General features: G+C 39.2%; 1 protein-coding gene across 1 annotated transcript; it reads left to right on the forward strand.

The window, feature by feature from the left end:
• The first annotated feature begins 2,182 nt into the window (after positions 1 to 2,182).
• On the forward strand, positions 2,183 to 15,485 carry LOC141511623 (keratin, type II cytoskeletal 73-like). The gene is made up of 9 exons (XM_074220741.1): positions 2,183 to 2,629; positions 5,683 to 5,897; positions 6,256 to 6,316; positions 7,165 to 7,260; positions 8,715 to 8,879; positions 11,981 to 12,106; positions 12,826 to 13,046; positions 13,584 to 13,618; positions 15,226 to 15,485. The coding sequence occupies exons 1-9, from the start codon at positions 2,183 to 2,185 to the stop codon at positions 15,483 to 15,485; spliced, it is 1,626 nt and encodes a 541-aa protein (XP_074076842.1).
• The last annotated feature ends 4,777 nt before the right edge of the window (positions 15,486 to 20,262 follow it).

Raw genomic sequence — 20,262 nt, forward strand, 5'->3', positions numbered from 1 at the left:
CTTGCTTCATTTAAATCCAATTCACTCCAGTGTCTGATTTACATCAGCAACCTACCATCTTGGTCCTCTTTCTGAAGGAAGGACAAACAATAACAAAATATCTATGCTAAGTGCATGGGATATATAAAAAGAGGCAAAAGACCATCTCTGCCCTCAAGTAGCTCACAGTCTAATGAGGGTATTGGGAAAGTGTTCTCTTGAAGTATTGGTGAAAAAGTTAGTACTATGTTCTTTCTATAGCTTTACAGTAAATATGCCTTGCTAAAAGCTTCTCAGTTTTAGTCACAAGTTAACTTGGCAGAAATGTGCTGGAGTCTGCTCAAACCAGTTAGTGAAAATCAAATGTGTGAGGTTAAATTGAGACTTGATTTATTGCTCTAATTGCCTAAATATAAGAAAATGATGGAGAAAATAATATTAATAATGCTGATTAAACTTGAAAATCTTTCAGAGATATGTTCCCTTCTCCCCCAATATCTAGTTGTTAAATATTCATCAGCACATACTTGCTTCTGGACCTTTTCATCTGCTGCACTGGCCATTATGAAATCTGGGTTCAAGTCTAGTTCTATAGAAATAGCCTAACAATTCTTCACCTTTAAAAGGGAAGAAGTTATTATTATTTCTAAGGTACCTTCTAGCTCTGATATGCTTTAGCAATAGAGTCAGTTTCTTCTTCCATACCCCCCCCCCTCATTGTCCCCTGCCATTAGCCTTCTCTCTATTATTAATCCTAATTCACCAAACAAAGAAGGCCCAATCCTGGGTCACAACTGGGAACAGTATTCTCAAATCAATAGAAATTGATATTGCTGATAAGGAAAGACTTAATTATGGAGGAGAATAGATTGGAGAGACTGGATGGCAAGAATGGTGTGATTGCCTCTCTCTCTGGGAGGGGCCTATCAGGGAAGATTGCCTAGAGGTGGTCACTTAGCATAGAGTTTATAAAGAAGAAAAGGGAAAGGAGTGTACAATTAGGTGAGGGAGTTGTTTTGTCCATAGGCTAGATGAACTCTGTGTGTTTGTGTGTGTGTGTGTGTGTGTGTGTATGTGTGTGAAGGAAGGGTAAAAGAATGAGGTGGACAGTTGCCCAAGGAACCTTGCAAGTCAGGATGCAAGAGTCTAACTTTAAAGGCATCCTCTGGTTGATGTTTTATAATAAGGTCCTTAAAATATTAGCAATCAATTAATCAATACATTATAACCAAAATCTGCCTTAATTTCCTGGAAACACTGTTGTAAAACTTTCTAGCTGTCCAAACATATACTATTTTTTTTCACATTTGATCATAGCAATGACCCTGTGAGGTATATGCTATTATTATTATTATTTTTATTTTATGAATAAGGAGACTGAAGTTTGGAAAGATTAAGAGAATGGCCTACACATGAGTCTGCTTGATTTTAAATCTGGTATTTTTACCCAGTTCTTTTCAATTGCCCAATATAAAATACTTTCCCTTAATCTCATGTGATTTGTGGGTGTGTCCATATGGTCTTTGTTAACATAGAGGTATTCATGTTGAGGTTGGGGGGGATACTTACCTGGCTTGGGTTTCAGGTGACAGGAAGTCTAGAAGCCCTCCTAAGTCCTTTCTAGCTTTGAGATTCTAGTATTCTAGAAAATCATGAGAAAAGTTTCTGGAGCTCTTGGGAAGGCAAGCCTGAAGGTACATTTCCTAACCACATTAAAGAGTACATCCAAGGTTCCTCCTGCACCAGCCCATCTGATCTAGCCAGTTCAGAGATCTCTTATCATTGACATTGTAGTTAAGAGTCTCTTTTCACACCCCCTCCAGACTGGTCCCCCTCCACCCAATTCCCTCTCAGTAGTCCCTATTGAAGAACAATTGAGGACAAGACAAATTCCATAGCCCAGATCCTCCTAGAGATAACTCTAGCCTGGGCTAATTGCCCTATGACAGTCACTTAATTAGATAAAATCCAAATTACATGAGCAAAATTTGCAAGCCAAGCAATTTAGGGTGGTTTCATGTTATTTACTTGGTGTCTCTGATTTTGTTGGGAGAAAATGACTTCTTGCTTGAAGGCAAACCAACCCCCAAATTAGGGAAGTGACTCCTCTTCTGAACTCTATAAAGGGGAAATCTTAAATCATTTCCCAAAGAACTTCATTCATCTCTTCTCATATCTAACTACCAGATTCTCCACCAGCACCATGAGCCGTCAATTCACATACAAGTCAGGAGCCAAAGGAGGCTTCAGTGGCTGCTCAGCCGTGCTCTCTGGAGGTACCAGCAGCTCATCTTCCTTTAGGGCAGGGGGCAAAGGACTCCAGGGTGGCTTTGGCAGCAGGAGTCTCTATAGCCTGAGAGGAACTAGAAGCATCTCTCTCAATGTGGCTGGTGGAAGTGGGAGGAGTGGGGGTTATAGTTTTGCCCGTGGTCGGGCCAGTGGCTTTGCTGGGAGCATCTTTGGCAATACTGCACTGGGTCCCATGTGCCCGTCAATATGCCCTCCAGGAGGCATTCACCAAGTCACCATCAACAAGAGCCTCTTGGCTCCACTCAATGTGGAGTTGGACCCTGAGATCCAGAAAGTAAGGACCCAGGAGCGGGAGCAGATCAAAGCTCTCAACAACAAGTTTGCCTCTTTCATTGATAAGGTGGGTTGATCAAGCTTCTTTGTGTTGCCTTGAAAATCCCTCTTCATAATATAAAAGCCAATTAATGCATGACTTACCTTGTTTCTAATTTCTTTCCTCTGTGTGTGTGTGTGTGTGTGTGTGTGTGTGTGTGTGCATGTGTACATGAGTACTTTTGTGTATGCTAATAGTGGGAGCAGAGGAAAATAAAAAGATAACCATTTCTTGCTCTGGTCTATCAAGGAGATGGAAACCAGAGAGGATGGGAATGGATCAGGAAAGCAGGACTATATACTCATAGGATCATGACCATATTAAATAGTTTCTAAGTTTAGGAAACAATCCTATCTTTATCATAAATTTTGTATACAACATTTATATAGTGCTTTAAGCACTTCACAAACATCTCATTTGATCCTCACAACAACCTTAAAAGGTAGATATACTTTTTATCTCCATTTTAAAGATAAGGAAACTGAGTCAGACAAAGGTTAAATGATTTTCATGGGAGTAGTCTCACAGCTAGGAAGTTTCTGAGGTCAGATTTTAATTCAGGTATTCCTGATTCTAAGTCCAGCATTCTAGCTACTGAATAAATTATTATATACTCTGGGGAGGTGCACTGATTTGTATCACTAGAAATCTAATTTTGGAAGGATCTCAGTATCAGCATATTCACCCACCTCTATGAAAGCTCAAAACCTATAAAATTATGAAGTATGAACCTTCTCCAGTGGTGGTGGTAGGATCCCCACTGAGCTTGAGAGAAGACAAGTTTGGGGTAATGGTTGCACATGTCCATAATCTCAATTATAGGAGGTGGCTCTTGAGTTCAGAAGTCCCAAGTTTCCATAGGGCTAAAACTGATAGACTATTAGCCTTGTTTAGTCCCTTCTGATTATTGCAGAGCCACTTCAAAGCAAAGAACTGACTCTGGACAAAAAAAGGAAATGAATTAAAGTTTTTTTCTTTTTAACAATTACTAATTGATTGGTTCATGAATGGTCACTGCAGCCCTAATGAGAAAGGAATATCCTAAGAAAGAAGTACTATAGGATAAAAGTATAAAGAGATTTTAGGATGTTTATGTAAATTTTCTGGTTGGACAATTCATCATGAGTCACTGAGAGAAACAAGGTTGTTTGAGCACTTGCTTGATAGTTGAAGCTAAGCCCACCTTCCCTGACTTCCATGCTCCTCTATTGCCTCCAATTTAGGATAGGATGAACTAGGGCAGCATTTCAGGTATTTTGATAACTGTCCATCCACTGATGACAGAGAGTATTATTAGGATTTAGATTTTTTTCAACAGGGAAGGAGATCTTGTAATTATTTTGACCTTCATTTCTTTCTTCCTTTTATCTCCCTTCAAACATATCTATCCAATAACTTTTCACATCAACCAGAAGATGCTCACAAGACAATTGCAATTTAGCTTAAATTCCTCTTGTATTCAGTATCTTTTTGGGGGGAGTCTATGATATAATATGAGGTCTTGCGGAGAAGGTTTATTTTTCTTTTTATTTGCCCTTTGAGGTGAGTTATTTGTCATTAGGAATTTTCAAGCAGATTCTGTGGTACTATTTGCCAGGGATCCTGAAACTCAGAAGATGTAGAGCAGAAAGGAATCTTAGAAATCACTTAGTTCAATTCCCTCATTTTCAGATAAGGAAACTGAGACTGAGAGAAGTGAATGATTCATTCAAGTCACATAGGCAGTAAGAACATTGTGAAAGGAATTCATGCATGGATTATAGGTTACACTAAATGAACTCTGTAGTGCCAACTCTAGAATTCAGATTCATTAAGTATGGTCCAATTCATTGGATTGAGTTTTTTTCCATTGATAGTTGGTCTTATACCATCATTCTCTGCTTACTAAGAATGTGTCCAGTGCCCAAGCTGTAAAGCAACTCATTATCCAAAGGCTTCTAGAATTCTGGTGAAACACTGACACATGAATCAGTGTAAATGAGCATCATTATTAAGAACAGTTATCACAGATGTTGAACCTCTACCTCCAAAGGCTGAGGGTGCATTATAAGATAAAGCTAAGAGTTGGTCCTAAGAGTTGTTTCCTTTTCCTTTGCTAATAAGTCTTATGACTCTGTTCTTGGTTTTAAAAAAGTGAGGGTAGTAGGGAAAATAATTTTGAAGGAGGGGAAGGATAGGGACAAGGGAAAAAGAGTGAGAAAATGCCCCAGGTAGATGATCAGATGAATCATTGTCTTTAGAGATGGAAGTTAACCATTGAGATTATTTAGTTTTTCCTTCTCATTTTATGAAATGCTCATGTTTAGAACTTAACTACATTGGGTAAACTTTGTTTCCCTTGGGGTTAGCACAATAGGCATGCTATAAGGGCTTGTTGAGTTGAGTTGTTAATAAAGGGTGAATTAGTGAAATTAGAATCAGAGAAAGACCAATAATAGGTATAAAGACACTTATGGAGTACTGAGGAACCAGTGAGAAGGCTATTCATGGACCTGAAAAAGATTATCTCTTCCTGTTTCTGTTCTGAGTGATAATCCTGATAGCTTGATAAATTTCATGTATGTATATCTCATTTCTCAGCTGGATTGCAAGTAATTTGAGGGCAGGGATTGATCCTTCCCTCCTCACCCCACCCTCAACTTTTCATCACCATCACCATTAGCATTTGGTACACTTGGAGGTACTCAATAAAGATTTGATGAATGAAAGAATGAATGAACAAATGATCAAATGGGAGAGTGAGTAAAGAAGGAAAAGTTCTGACTCACAAATTTAGTTTTTGGTGCCTGTCATATTGGATTCTAGGTAAGGGTATACTAGTAAATATTTAGCAACCAGCTCTCCATAAAAGTATATATGCATACACAAATTATTTTTTTAATCTGAATTATTATTTCCTCTATTGCACCAATAAATTTAGCCAATCAATAAACAATATGTCAAGACCTAATTTGTAGCAGTTTCTGGTTTCTGAGACATAAATGTTGCTCTTAGTGAAATGCAGTAATTGACACTTGCCAGCTGACTGATGCTTATCCCCAGCTCCAAGGGTAAGAAACCCAATTTGGTTTGGATTCTAGGTGCGGTTCCTGGAGCAGCAGAACCAGGTGCTGGAGACCAAGTGGAACTTGCTGCAGCAACTGGACCTGAGCAACTGCAAGAAGAATTTAGAACCCATTTATGAGGGTTACATCAACAATCTGCAGAGACAACTAGAGACCATGTCAGGGGATAGGGTGAGACTGGACTCTGAACTGAGGAACATGAGGGAACTTGTGGAGGACTTCAAGAAGAGGTGAGAAGGGATATGATCCTTATTGGACTGGGTGTTAGATTGAGTTCAACCCAACAGAGTTGAGAATAGCCCTGTGGGAACTGAGGTATTTAGCTTTTGATACTAGGGAAATAGTGAGGTGAGCATGACCCAAGGGGAGACAATCTTTCCTGAAGATGCCCTCTATTTATGAAGGTTTCAGAATTACCAATAGCACTTAAAGGATTTGATTCTGTGAGTGGTAACTTATTTGCAAGTTCCCAGAATAATAATAGTATTATTTGTGAGATTAGGGGAATTCCATCTTCACCTTCCCATCAAGATGGCAGCAGACTATACATGTTCACTATAATCCTTATCTTCATTCTCTCAACCAAAGGTATGAAGAAGAAATTAATAAACGGACAACAGCAGAGAATGAGTTTGTGGTGCTCAAGAAGGTGAGGAGGTGGATATCCATCAGCAGGTAGATGGGTTCAGGAAGGAAGGAAGGCAAGAAAGGGCAGGAGGTGGTAGTATTGATTACCTGTATGTTTATTTAACACTTTCAAAGTACTACCTTCATGGTAAGACATAAATAAAACAAATATACAAACATGAACTATTTTTATTGCATTTGCCATGGTAAGTTTTTAATTATCTAGGACAATTGAAGGGACTTTGGATATGGATAATTTGTTTATTTTTAAAATCTGTATGATTTGGGGATATATTACTTGATTTTCTGGGACAGCTGGTTTACTTTTTGAATCCTGTTTATCTGAAGTAAGAGCTTAAATGAATGAGCATTCTCTACCCATAGTAATGGAAATATACTTAGCTCATTTGAGGTGTGCATTGTGTGTGTGTGTGTGTGTGTGTGTGTGTGTGATATGTGTGGTGTGTGATGTGTGTAGTATGTGATGCATATGATATATGTATGTGTGGTGAATGTGTGGTATGTGATTGTGTGATGTGTTCATGCTTGCATGTGGGGTGGGGGTGGGGGATGCTAGTAGTATGAAGAAGGTCATGTGAATAATCCACATAATAAAGAGATGATTGTATTTTATTTCATTCCCATTCCTTTCCTGAGAAAGAAAGTGATTTATCCAAGGTCTAATGAATCATCCTTGGAAAGAATAGAGATTAGAATCTCAATACCAGTTTAGGGCTCTTTCCATCATATTAGATGACAGAAATGTGAACAGGTTTTGAAAGTTCAGTAGTGGAGAGGAGAAGGGAAGGTGTCCTGCTCTTTCAGAGCATGAAATAAAGCCATTTCAGGGATTGTCTGTCCTCTTTCTAGGATGTAGATGCTGCTTATTCAAATAAGGTGGAGCTGCAGGCCAAAGTAGAATCCCTAGATGGAGAAATAAAATTCCTTAAGTGCCTATATGAAGGAGTGAGTACCCTCTGCCTGTTTCTCATTGAGGTTCCCTCTTTCCCTTTCTTTTTCCTTTGCTCCATTCTTTCTTTCTTTCTCCCCCCTTTCTTCTCTGCCTCTATTTCCTTTTCTCTATATTCCTATGTCTCTCTTCCTTCTCCTCCTCTTGCCCAATCTATGACCTTCATGCAAGGACTCCATTCACCTCCTTACTAATACACTGATCTGGGTTTCAAGCAACCACTATAATGCTTTGCCTCTCCTCTGACTTCCCTCACACTCTTGATAACTCTTCCTGCAAAAATTAGAAAATACAATTCCTGATCAAATTCAACATTCACTCTTTTACTTTCAAGTAGACATTCATTCCTTCCCAGATGCCTGTGAGATTACAGCATAAGTGGCCTGCTTTAGCTCATCCCAGTGAGACTCTTTGCAGCAGGTAGCATCAGAGACAAGGGCAAGGTGACAGCCTATTGAAGATTCAGAATGTTGGGGTGACCCCAGGCCAAGAAGTCCCTCTCTCTTTTTACATACACACACACACAGACACACACCACACCACACCACACACAGACAGAGGCTGTGGGGAACAGTCATTAGCCAAACTAAGCATCTTCTTTTCTTCTTGTCTTTCTTCTTGAATTTTTTGTTAAATGCCTGAAGAGTAGTGGTTTCCCTCTTCCCATTCACACTTAATTCCAATTAATATAGCCTCAGGAACAGATGTTTTATGTTCAGCTTCTCTGGGGTTGGTGATGCCCCTTTTAGTTGCCTGTAAATTCTGTCAGATTCCATAATCCAGGTTGCTCTCTGTACCCTTCAGGGTCTAGATCTAGGGTTTCCTGGAAAGTCTTTGACAAACAGGTCAGGATTCCAAATCTCTAGGACAATATAATCAGATATAATTGGATTGTTTGTTCAGAAATGTCCTCTATCACACATGATGACATATAAAAATAACTCTCTCATTACAGATTTTTTTCCAAATCTGTACTGTGCTATCCTATTAGTGATTAGAATGTATAGGTTGTGTCTTGTCATTCTTTCATTTAAAAAGCTTCAATTGACTTACCTCTTGGAAAAACTACAAACTCCTTAGTTTGGAATTTAATGTGCCTACAGTCTGACTCCAATTTATCTGTCAGACCTGATTTCATGTTAGTCTTCTCTTACACTCTCTTTGTCAGTTAAACCAGATTGGCCACAGTTCCCAAATCTTGACCTTGTCTTTCTGAACCTCACATCTGTATTTGAAAAGGCCATCCCTTCTACCTGGAATATCTCATTCTTTTCTCTACCTTTTGAAATCTTTCTCTATCTAAGTCTATCTCCTCAATGAAAGCTTCCCTAATGTTCCCATTTAACTATTATACCTTCAAATTTACCTAGATCAATGTATCTGAAGCTTTGCTTTCTTTATGTGAAGTCAATTCAACTTGAGTTTCTTGTTATTTTTTCCATCTTTGAAGGAGGTGGCCCAGATCCAGTCACATATCAGTGATACATCTGTCATCCTCTCCATGGATAATAATAGAAACCTGGACTTAGGCAGCATCATCGATGAAGTCAGGTGCCAGTATGAGGAGACTGCTATGAAGAGTAAGACTGAGGCTGAGAACCTGTATCAGTCCAAGGTGAGTGAGGCTGAAGCAACACCACTGGACACATGCCCAGGGCCAGAGGGCCAATTTGTTCTTTTCATGAAGTCTGTACTAAGTTTCAAGACCCATAGTGTGTAGGGTTCTGTCCTGGGTGGTTGGAGAGTGAGATCTGGACTGAGACTATGTGATCACTGTCTTAGGAGAAATAACAATCTGGTTGAGGAGAACTAGAACACACCCAGGATATGTTTCTAGACAAAAAGACATAGAGTATCAAGCATAAGTGAGTTTAGGGTCAAATAGGTACACAAAGACTGAGCACAGATATTATTAATATTGGGTACCAGGGTCAGCCAGGGAAAGTTTTCTAGAGGAGGGGAGTTTTGAAGCAGGTTTAGAAGGGTGCAACCAACACGGACTGTTAGTCTCTCTTGTAAATTAAAATTAATTGCTGAAGAGGGGTGCTATTTCAACTGTGATCTGAATCTCCCCCAGTTCTCCAATCAAACCCAATTCCAGGGCCCAAGAAAGAAAGAGAAAGAGAATGACTCACTTTGATCTTAACATCCCTAATAGTTGGTGAGTGGGAAGGTGATTTTTGAGATAACTTAGTTTCTCCCTGGGAGATTGCTTTCCTAAACACCCCTTGGGGTTTATCAGAGTTTTTCTCAAGGGAACTACAAACTATGAAAAGACCTTATTACAATCCTTTGGAGATAAGAATGGGGGGTGTGTGTGGAAGCTGAGGTTACAAACTCCACCAAATCTGAGAGACAGGTACAATCAGTATTTAAAAACAAGACCTTCATTCTAACTCCCAGCCCCCCATACAGAGGGTCAAAACTTTAACTCTGAAGGAACCTTAAATCTAGCTTCCTCATTTTACAGTTGAGGAGAAAGATTAATGAGAAAGATTAATTAAGATTCAATTAAAGTCACATAGTCAGCAAAGGCAGGATTTGAATTTAGATCTTCTTGACTACAAGTCCAATTTTCTTATCCACTGTACCACCTCATTTTCTGAAAGCCACCTAAGGAGTAACATCCTTGAGTGAATTATACATTCAGTTGGATCAGTTTTAATTTTAGGCAGATTTTTTTTGCTCCTGGGTTGCCCTTTTATTATCTTTTCAGAAGATAAAAGGATTTAGAGATGGAATGGACCTGAAAAGATCATCAAGTCCAGCATCCTCATTTTATATATGAGGAAAATGAGGTCTTTAAAATGACTAGTCCAATATCACATTGGTAGTAAATAGCAAAGCTGAGATTTGAACTCAGGTCCTCTAACATAAAATCAAAGTTTATTGGTGTGTGCTGGGGAGGGAAGATTCATCTTGGGCCAGTTTCCTGGAAGAAACTTGCTGAATGTTTTTCAGAATCACTTAAAAATAATTTTTCAGTTATCTTTGCCACTTTTCCCTTTGTTAAATCCTAAGATAAGGAGTTATCTAGATTGACTCAGGAACTGGGATATGCAGTTGATGAGGAGCAGTAGGATGGCCACCATTCACATCAAAATTATAGGGATAAAGATTATCTCCCTCTAGAAAAACTTGGTTCTTAATGTGTTTTATATGTGGTGTGTGTGTGTGTGTGTGTGTGTGTGTGTGTGTGTGTGTGTATGTGTGTGAGTGTGTGTGTTGGACCCCTTTGATTGAGTCTAGTGAAGACTGAATCCTTTTTACAGAATCAATTTTTCAATGCATAAAATAAGATACCTAGGATTAAAGGGAAACCAATTATATTAAAATCAGTGATCAAAATATTTCAAAAACAAATTCTTAGATCCTTACTCTAGAGGTATACATGCAGACAGGAATAGAAACCCATCTCCACCTTGACTGACTAAAATACTCATCATCCTCAAATAGAATCAGATAAGCACATGTAATATGTAGCCATAAACAAGAGCATCAGTATAAACTGTTATTATGGTTATTCCTATTATCATACCAAGCAGACTTATATAGAAGAGGAGGAAGAGGAAGGATAAAAATCAAAAGATGGTGGGAAGGAACTCTTTGTTCTTGGGAAGGCATGGCCATTTTAAGACATCTGGGTTCAGAAACCTTCATATGGGTTAGGGAAAAAGGGGATTAGATACTTGCTACAGATAATTCACAGTTAAAAAATGGAAAGAATATTGCATTTGTCTAATGAATGTCTGACCCAGTGAAGACATATTGTTGGCATGGAATCCAGTTTATTTTAAATAATTTGTATTATCAAAAAAAAGAAGCTCAAGTTTAGATAATGCTCAGATCAAAATGATGGAATTTCAGGGTTGAATAAGATCTCAGAGAGCACTGATTCCAGTCAGGATCTGAATAAAAATCTCTTAAACTCATATAAGTGGGTATCTAACCTTTGCTTGAAGAACTCTGGAGAAGGAGAGGTTGCTACCCTCCTTCTTACTCCCCAAGGCACCCTATTCCCATTTGGAAAACTCTAGTATTTAGTAGTTAGGAAGTTTTTCTTTATGTAAAGTTGAAATTTGCATCTTTTTTTAATAGGAGCTGTCTCTCTGTATCTTTGTCTTTGTCACTCTGTTTCTGACTCTTTTTTCTCTATCTTTCATTTTCTCTCTCTCACTCTCTCTATTTCTTCCTCCCTCTCACATATACTATCTCTCTACTACCATGATAGCTATTGTAGCCTGAGTAATAGAAGTAATGAAACAAAGCTTCCTTTTCTGATTCTTACTCATTTTTAAAGCAGAGAATTCTCTCATGGATAACTGTGAACTTTATAAGGACTAAAGGATATTTTTGGGTGTCTTTATGATCACATTAGATGAAATGGGGTATTCAATTGAACAGAAATTGTCTGAGATGAAAAATAAAAATGATCAAATGACTTTATCATTCAATATTCACTCAGCAAGCATTAAATGTCTATGATAGAATGCATTGTGCTAGATTCTGAGTAAATATAAAAAAGAATAAAACACTGGTCCTCAGGTGCTCCTAATGTCCAAATGGATGGTTATCAACAGAGGTGATGTAAATGAAGGATGTTCCCCAACAGATCTCTTTCTCCACCATTTCAACCCATAGGACAGTATGCTCTGCCATGTACTTTGGTTAGCATTAAATAATTTTTTGGGTCAATGATATTGTTTTGGAATCTAGTTCCAGGAGTTGCAGCTGGCAGCCAGTCGCCATGGGGATGATCTCAAACACACCAAGAACGAGATTTCAGAGCTGAGCCGGCTCATCCAGAGGCTTCGCTCAGAGATTGAGAATGTGAAGAAGCAGGTGAGTGTATCTTAATGGGATGTTGGTCTTGTCCATAGTGGGGATAAGAGTGGAAAGTTGGAGTATCCTAGGACCCTGAAACTAAGATGGGGATGAGAATGAGTCTCCACTGACAGCTGGCCAATCATTTTACTCCTTAACTCTCCAAATCCCCAACATTATTTCTTTTCATTTCTGATATTTATCTTGTGCTCTCTACTCAGTCCACTTATACACTCAGGGGCTCCCATCTCTCACACATCGTCCCTATTCCCACACTTCCTAGCCTTAGAGACTTCATATCTTTCATTCTTTCTACTTAACCCTATCCCCATCCCCTTCCTCTCTACTCATTCTCTTCAACTGGCACACGCAATCCCTTCTATGGTTAGCCCATAACCTATTTACACTTTCCTATCATCCTTTACATTTGAGTCTCGACCTCCTACATATCAGTTTCCCTCCCCCATTCTCCATATTTAGTTTTATTTCTGTATGTTTAGTCTTATGTTTCTACATTACTTAGTCTCCAGCCCTGACAATTAACCTCAAATTGTAGGGCAGCTCTCTGAGGGCTGTGGTGGAAATAAGGCTTCTCCCAGATCACTTAGTAGCTACTCTCTCCCCCTTGGCTCCCTATGAATATAGAAGTTATATGATAGACTCAATCTGGAACCAATTATAATAATTAGATGGGAGGGTAAGCTTGGGTGCCTTAGAATTGGTCCTTTGCCTCACAGTGCTCCAACTTGGAGACAGCCATTGCAGATGCTGAGCAGAGGGGTGACTGCGCCCTGAAAGATGCCAGGGCCAAGCTGGATGAACTGGAGAGTGCTCTGCATAGCTCTAAGGAGGAGCTGGCCCGCCTGCTACGGGACTACCAGGAGCTGATGAGTACCAAGCTTGCCTTGGACATTGAGATCGCAACCTACAGGAAGCTACTGGAAGGCGAGGAGTGCAGGTGAGGGTGGGCAATAGACATAATTAAAGATCATTTTATTTAACTGTCACTCCTGTGAAGACCAGCCAGAGAACCTCAAAGAAAGAAAATGGTGGGGTTAGCTAAAATTGAGAAGCAGGTCTAAAAGGTAAGAAATGTACTTAGCTTCTTCCCTAGGGACCAGGCTTCAGATACTGGTTTTAGCTTCTTCCCTAGGGACCAAGTTTCAGATACTGATGTTCTCACCGTATGATTTTAAATGTATCAATTTACCCCTTAGTGTGTTCAATGAGAAGTTTTGATCTAGCCGATCTCGGAGATCCTATTCAGCTGTTGATGAATGAAGAGAAGTTAGCAGATGGGTAGGGAAGCCTGGAGCTGTGCAGATGGAAGTGAATGAAGTCAGATAGCTGGAAAGAATGAGCTTTTTGTTTTGTTTATTTTTTAATGCATCTAGCCTTCCCATTTGGATATTTGTTGAGTGGGTTCAATATGTCTGTCGTTCTGGGATGCTATACCAGTCAGAAGAACCCAGATTTGCTCATTTCTTTCTTACAGGATGTCTGGAGAGTACACCAACTCTGTGAGCATCTGTAAGTATCTGAAACCCTTTCGTTAATTAAAATCAGTTGATAAATACTTATTGAGTGCCAGTGACAGAGGTCTCTTTGCCTTCTCTTCTGTATTCTGAGTGGGGGACAGCTTTCCTCCTCTCTCTTTTCAAGGATTTTACTGTCAGTCAACTAAGCTTAGGAAAACACCTACTTTGTCCCATTAATTGTGTGAAACACCTGGGGGATGTGGGAGGGGGGTGGGGAAGGCCAAAGACCTCTCTAAGAGAGGAATCATCCAGTCCCTCCTCCCAAGATAAAAGTCTCTTAAGCAAAACTTATCTTAACATAATAAATGTGGCAAGTTCATTAGAGAGGCACAGAAAAAGAAGTGATCAGAGGTCACATATAACATGAAGCAATATGTACATAACAACTGGCCTTTGTTTAAAATTCTCTTCTACCTACGCACTGAGAGTCTCTACATTCTAATGGAGACACAACATGCAGAGAAAAACTTATCTTTTCATAGAGTCTCTCATTCAAACACTTCATAACCACACTCTTCCCCCCAGTAATCACAAGATTCCAGAAAAATCTTTACCGCAATCAGACAACAAACAACCAACACCAAATGATCCAATCAGTTTGGAATTATGCCCAAAGAGTTATTAAGCTGGCTTTACTCTTTGACCCATTAATACCATTACTTGGACTATTTTCAAAGTTGATTAGGAAGGCCAAATATTCAGTCTTTGTGGATTGTTCTCTGAACAATTTTTATTATCAGTAGAGTTCTCTTCTATCTTTTTTTTTCACAAGGAGGTTCAGCTTGTTCCCAAGTGAGCCTTACACTGACTTTCCCCCACAAGTTTATTTGGCTTAAGTCAATCAGTAGCAGGAAATGTCTTAGATCATAAGATTTAGGACTGATCCAATCCTCCCATTTTCTAGATGAGAAAACAGAGTTCTAGAGAGTAGAAGTGATTTACCCAGTGTGGGTAAAGAATAGCTTAGCCACAATTCAAAGGCAGGTCTTTAGATACCTTCTCAAGAGTTCTTGCTTGCCACAGGGCCTCCTCTGTCTGATCTAATGTGTTGATGTTTTATTTTTCTCTGCCTACATATTAGTTAAAAGAGAAGGTTTGGGGGGAGAGGTGTTAGTGGGTAAGTAATAGGCCAAAAAACCCCATCACTAAACATTTTATAAGATCTACAGAATTAAACAAAAAAGTAGAGAAGGGAATTTGAATATTGTGATTTTGTTTCTTCCTTGTTAATTTTAATGTATATGAATATTTCTTTAAAAGCTTAACAAAAGATCATAGCTTTTCATTCCTTTTCTGTGTGCTGAAATGTTTCTTTGTGGTTATTAAATTCTCAATTTAAAAAATATCAGAATATCATTGAAAGCTTAATTTCTACTGATTTTTAATTTATCTAATATACTGTGATCATCTGCTATATGAGAGGTGATGCACTTGGTTGCTCTCATTTGCTCAAAGAATCAACTGTAGTCTGGTTCTTTTGAAAATTCCTGTTTATAAAGTGCTAACCTAAATCCTTGCTACTGTCTTGACTTCATTTTTATACACTGCTTTCCTGGCTTCTCTAGGACAGTCTAATTATCTTCTTTCCTTCCTTTCTAGCTGTGATCAGTAGCACTATGGCTGGAAACACCAGCTCAGCGACTGGATTTGGGCTTAGTGGTGCCAGTTCCTATGGCTTCCGGTCCAGCTCAGTCAGTGGTGGCTATGGAAACCTTGGTGGAGGATGTGTCGTTGGAAGTGGGACCTGCAGTCCAAGAGGGGAATCCAAGACCCAACTGGGCAGTGCCAATGAATACAAAGACAACCTTGGGAAGATGTCTTTGGCTCTGAGTTCACCTACTAAGAAAATGACAAGATAAACAACCTAGAGCCAGGGTGGCTTTAGATGCTTTGAGGTTCTATTCTCTATGGGTCTCTCTTGACCCACAGAGAACCTAAAGAGATGGATGTTTCCCCTGATTTCCTCTTAATTCACTTCTTTTTAGAATTCTCTTCTTCATTTTCTTTGACATTGAAATCCCCTTTATTTCTGGTCTCTCTACCTTAGTCTTTCTTGCTAGAGAACCTTGGATTTTTTAGGACTAGAAATTGCCTTGTTTGCCCTTCCTACTCCCACATGCCTCTACTCAGAAAAGCCCACTGAAAAAAAAATGCTTCCATGTTTATTAGCCCTCTAGAGAAAACGACTCTACATCCTACATCATTGTTGCCAAACTGGGTTTTAGAGAAAAATGAACTCCTCCCTCAGGGGTAATCACATTTCTTGCTACTTCAACTTCCATCCTGCTTGGATATTGTAACTCCACAAAAGTTATGTCCGTCCTTCCTTCCTTCCTTCCTTCCTTCCTTCCTTCCTTCCTTCCTTCCTTCCTTCCTTCCTTCCTTCCTTCCCTGGTTGAATGGAAGAGGAGATTCTTTTTTCCAGAGAGAGATGAAGTCCCTGATTGGAGGATGTATTGTTTTGAGGTGTCCAGACAACAAAATCTTTGCTAGCAGGGAGAGAGATCGGGCTCAGCTGTCCCTTTCCCAACTGAGAATACTATAGGAAATCAAAGGGACAGCCCAGAATAGTGATGACTGGCTCTAGTGGATGGGTTTTCTCAGAAAGGATTGTAAGCAAAAAACCTTATGCTTTTGCACATATGATTTCATGGTGTTGTTCTCTCCTTGCTGTTTGACTTCTCTGTTCACTATTTTTTTCTTTTTGTGTCCCTCCAATAAACTCCACAAATTCACTATTTTATCTGAAGATTTGCCTAGAATGTTTTCTATTTTAAGGGCCTGGATGGGCCCTTCCTTAAGAATGCTTTGATGTTGCAGTTTAAGTTTCCTCTAGCATCACCAGAAAATAAGCAAAAAGTCAGGTTTAGTTCCAGACTAAAGGGATAAATCCCAATGATCATATTCATATAATATTAGAACTGAAGAGGACCTTAGAATTTTTAATCTAGTTGCCTCATTCTATATGAATTAAATGGAGATTTAGGGAAGGGAAAAGACAGGTGGCTTGATTTAAGTAGAGAATGAGGCAATCTGGGATAGTGGGAAGCTCCCTGGATCTGGAGTCAGAGGAGCAGGGTTCAAACCTCCACTCTGCCCTTATTACTTATGTGACTTTGGGCAAGTGACTTAATGTTTCTGGGCTTTGGACTTCAGTTGAATTTGAGGGCATTGGAGGCGATAGGATGCTCAAGCATTCATATTATTAAGTCATATTAATAAGCAACTAAACCTGGAGAGTTTCAGAGTTTTTCAGTTAGAGAAACCTTAGATTAGGTGACCTTTAAGGTTCCATCTCTAAATCATGATCCAAAGTAGCAGAAGTAGAACTTAAAGTGTGGTATAGTGGCGGAAATGCTGACATCAGGAAGACATGATTTCAAATCTCATCTCAAATACTTACTGGCTATGCAATTGTCAGAAAGATGATTAATGTATCTGAACTCTGTAAAATAAGAATAATAAAAATAATACTTATCTCACTGGCTTGTATCAAAGTGTACAATGTGTTTAAAGTACTTTCAAACATGAGTTATTCTAGTTCTGACTCTACTGCATTGTAGATTTAGAGCTGGAAGGGACTTTAGGGATGATCTTATCCAATCCCTTCAAATTACAAATGAGGCCCCAGAAATGAAACCCAGTGTTTTTGCCATTAGATAAGTATCTATCCACCTTGGGGTATGCTAGTAAAATGTTTAACAACTGAGTTTCAGGAGGGTAAAAGGTCCATATGACACACTTTTCAGTTCAATCTGCATTAATATTTTCTCATTTACTTTCTCAATGAGAGTATAAGCAAACAAGATAATAAGTAAGTACTGATTCATAGATCATTTGCCAACTTCTAAGGTCTAAATGCTCACAATGAAAATTTCAATATGTACTTTCATCCTTCAATACATTTTATCTGAGGAGGGGTCAACTACTTTAGCTCTCTCATTTGAATGATATGAAAACTGCTTCAAAATCAGAATCATTGAATTTTAGAATTAATTCAATTTAGTTTTCATTTGGACAAGTGTAATTTCCCTTCCATATATGACAGTTCTTCAAAGACATGCAGAATGGGGGTGGCTAGGTGGCGTAGTGGATAAAGCACTGGCCCTGGAGTCAGGAGTACCTGGGTTCAAATCTGGTCTCAGACACTTAATAATTACCTGGCTGTGTGGCCTTGGGCAAGCCACTTAACCCCATTTGCCTTGCAAAAACCTAAAAAAACCCAAACAAACAAACAAACAAACAAAAAAAAACCAAAGACATGCAGAACTTTACTCTTTCCTACCTCTCCCTAATTAAATCATAGGAGTTGGAAGGAATCTCAGCATCATCTAGGCTAACTTATCAAGGAAAGAATCCCTATCCTATTCTATCCAAAGAGATCAGATGGCTAGTGTTCCAATCCTGGATTTATCTCTAACTAGTTTATGGATTGGAGGTTTCCTGCCTCCTAAATTCAGTCCGATTTTCATTACACCATGACATTCTTTTTCTTCTTTTTTCCTTCCACTCCTTTCCTGGACCTCATGTGAAAAGTGCCATCCTAGATCTTGTCCTGGGAGAGCATAGCACAATTCTTACCCTCAGGGAACTCCCAAGCTGAGACAAAAGGAAATGATATACACACCCAAGATGAGAATTACTAGGTTCATTACAAAGTTTAAAATCCTGTTTCAAAATGATGGAGGATGTGAAGTACAGCAGAACCAATACCCCCTGCCCATCTGATGTGCTGTGTACCCAAGTGATGGGGCATCAGATAAGCTGCTTTAATCAGTAGTGCCAGATGCTGAGCCAGAGACCTAACATGAGGGAGATTAGGAGATTAGGAGATCAGGTTACAGTTAATATTATCCCTCCAGTGAAACATACCAAAGACCAAAGAAAGGTATGGAACCTGCTGTCTTTTGGAGAGTTTTGTCTGGACTTGAGGGAAGGGACACTCACTAACCATATTGACCTACATTCTGATGACCACTTCAGTCACAAAATTGCCACCACAGCCTGATCTGGGGGCCATTTTGTCTACCTTTCTGCTTAATCTCCAAGTGATACTCTATCCTCTGCCCTAAAGACCCCCTTTTTTGGGAGCTGCAGTTCTGGAGGCTCAGTTTTTATTGAAGACATGCAGATGACATAAGAGCATAATAAACATTAGTTCATGACTTAGCAATCAGAGATAATCCAGGCTGGGATGCCGGATGAAAGCTATCCTCCAGGCTTCTCCCTTTACCCCTTTGATCCTCCCACTGTGGTACTTTATTTTCACCTCTGGTCTTTAGTTATTTTCCTTGAGTCACTTTTGAATCTTAAAATAAGTAGATTCTGGGAGAAGACAGGTCATTGAGTCACTCATCTATTTATTCATCCTCTCTCAGGAAGATTTGAAGTTATCTCAGCCATCCCCCTATCCCTGGACTGAACCACTAATATTCCAGACAAATGGGACTTCTCTAATATTTTTAAATGTTTCCATAAAAAGTGATGTCTACACACCCTTCAAAAGTTCTTCTATTGTCTCACATACCTCAGAGATGAGTTCTTCCTTAGTTTAACTTAATTCTATAATTGAGATCGCTTCCATGTATCTTTATTTTTTTATTTTTTATTTTTTTAGGTTTTTGCAAGGCAAATGGGGTTAAGTGGCTTGCCCAAGGCCACACAGCTAGGTAATCATTAAGTGTCTGAGACCAGATTTGAACCCAGGTACTCCTGACTCCAGGGCTGGTGCTTTATCTACTGCGCCACCTAGCCGCCCCTCCATGTATCTTTAGAAGTAAAATATGCTTAAAGTGAGGGGAAAGAAACCAAATACAAAAAGTACTGGAGGGTGGAGTTAGTTATTAATAGCTTTAAGTTCAGTTCTGAACTTTAAGTTCAGAAATGCATTTCAGAAAATGACTCTTTGAGCTAAGTACTGAAAATATAATTATTCCCATTTTTCAGGTAAGAAAGCTGAGGTTTTGAGGTGATTATCCCTGGTCATACAACTCATCAGTGTCAGAATTGGGATTCAGATTCACATCTAGAGATTTCTCCAGAATTTTTTCTATTATCCAACATCATTATATAAACACTACAAAAGACTGAGATATTTATTCTCTTCCCAAGAATCATTGGGGTCATGCAACCTTCCACTTCCATCAACCTCTCTCCCTCCCCTCTCCTCCTCCCCTCTATGTCAGGATAAAAACATATAGATTCTCTGATTCTCCATGGGATTAGACACATACATGCCCCTAAAAAGGCCAGATATATGAACTATTTCTCAGAGGAAGTGAACACACCGAGGAAGAGATATTTAAACACAGATGCTCCAAGGGGACTGAACATACGGAATTTCTCAAAGACTGTCTTTTCCAAAGGTTCTGGAAACATAGATCAACCTGATGAGAACACAGAAATAGAGACAGCCTTCCTTTCCTGAGAGTCAGGAGGCAGGGGACTGCTCCAAGGGATTGACTACATAAATCCCAAAGAAGGACCAGATATCCTAAACAGGAACCAGCCACACAGAATACTCTGGTTGGGGCTAAACATATAGACTTCCCCCAAATCTTCCAAAGATTGAACCCATAGATCATCACTCAGAGTAGCAGTTCACCTGGACTTTTCAGAAGACTGGATATACAGACA

The sequence above is a fragment of the Macrotis lagotis genome, chromosome 2, assembly GCF_037893015.1.
Source record: "Macrotis lagotis isolate mMagLag1 chromosome 2, bilby.v1.9.chrom.fasta, whole genome shotgun sequence".
Classification (NCBI taxonomy): domain Eukaryota; kingdom Metazoa; phylum Chordata; class Mammalia; order Peramelemorphia; family Peramelidae; genus Macrotis; species Macrotis lagotis.

Bases quoted from the DNA above. Each gene is read 5' to 3' on its own strand.
- LOC141511623 (XM_074220741.1), top strand. From the start codon at position 2,183: ATGAGCCGTCAATTCACATACAAGTCAGGAGCCAAAGGAGGCTTCAGT. The intron at 2,630-5,682 runs GTGGGTTGATCA...TTTGGATTCTAG, and splicing joins TTGCCTCTTTCATTGATAAG to GTGCGGTTCCTGGAGCAGCA. The intron at 13,619-15,225 runs GTAAGTATCTGA...CTTCCTTTCTAG, and splicing joins CACCAACTCTGTGAGCATCT to CTGTGATCAGTAGCACTATG.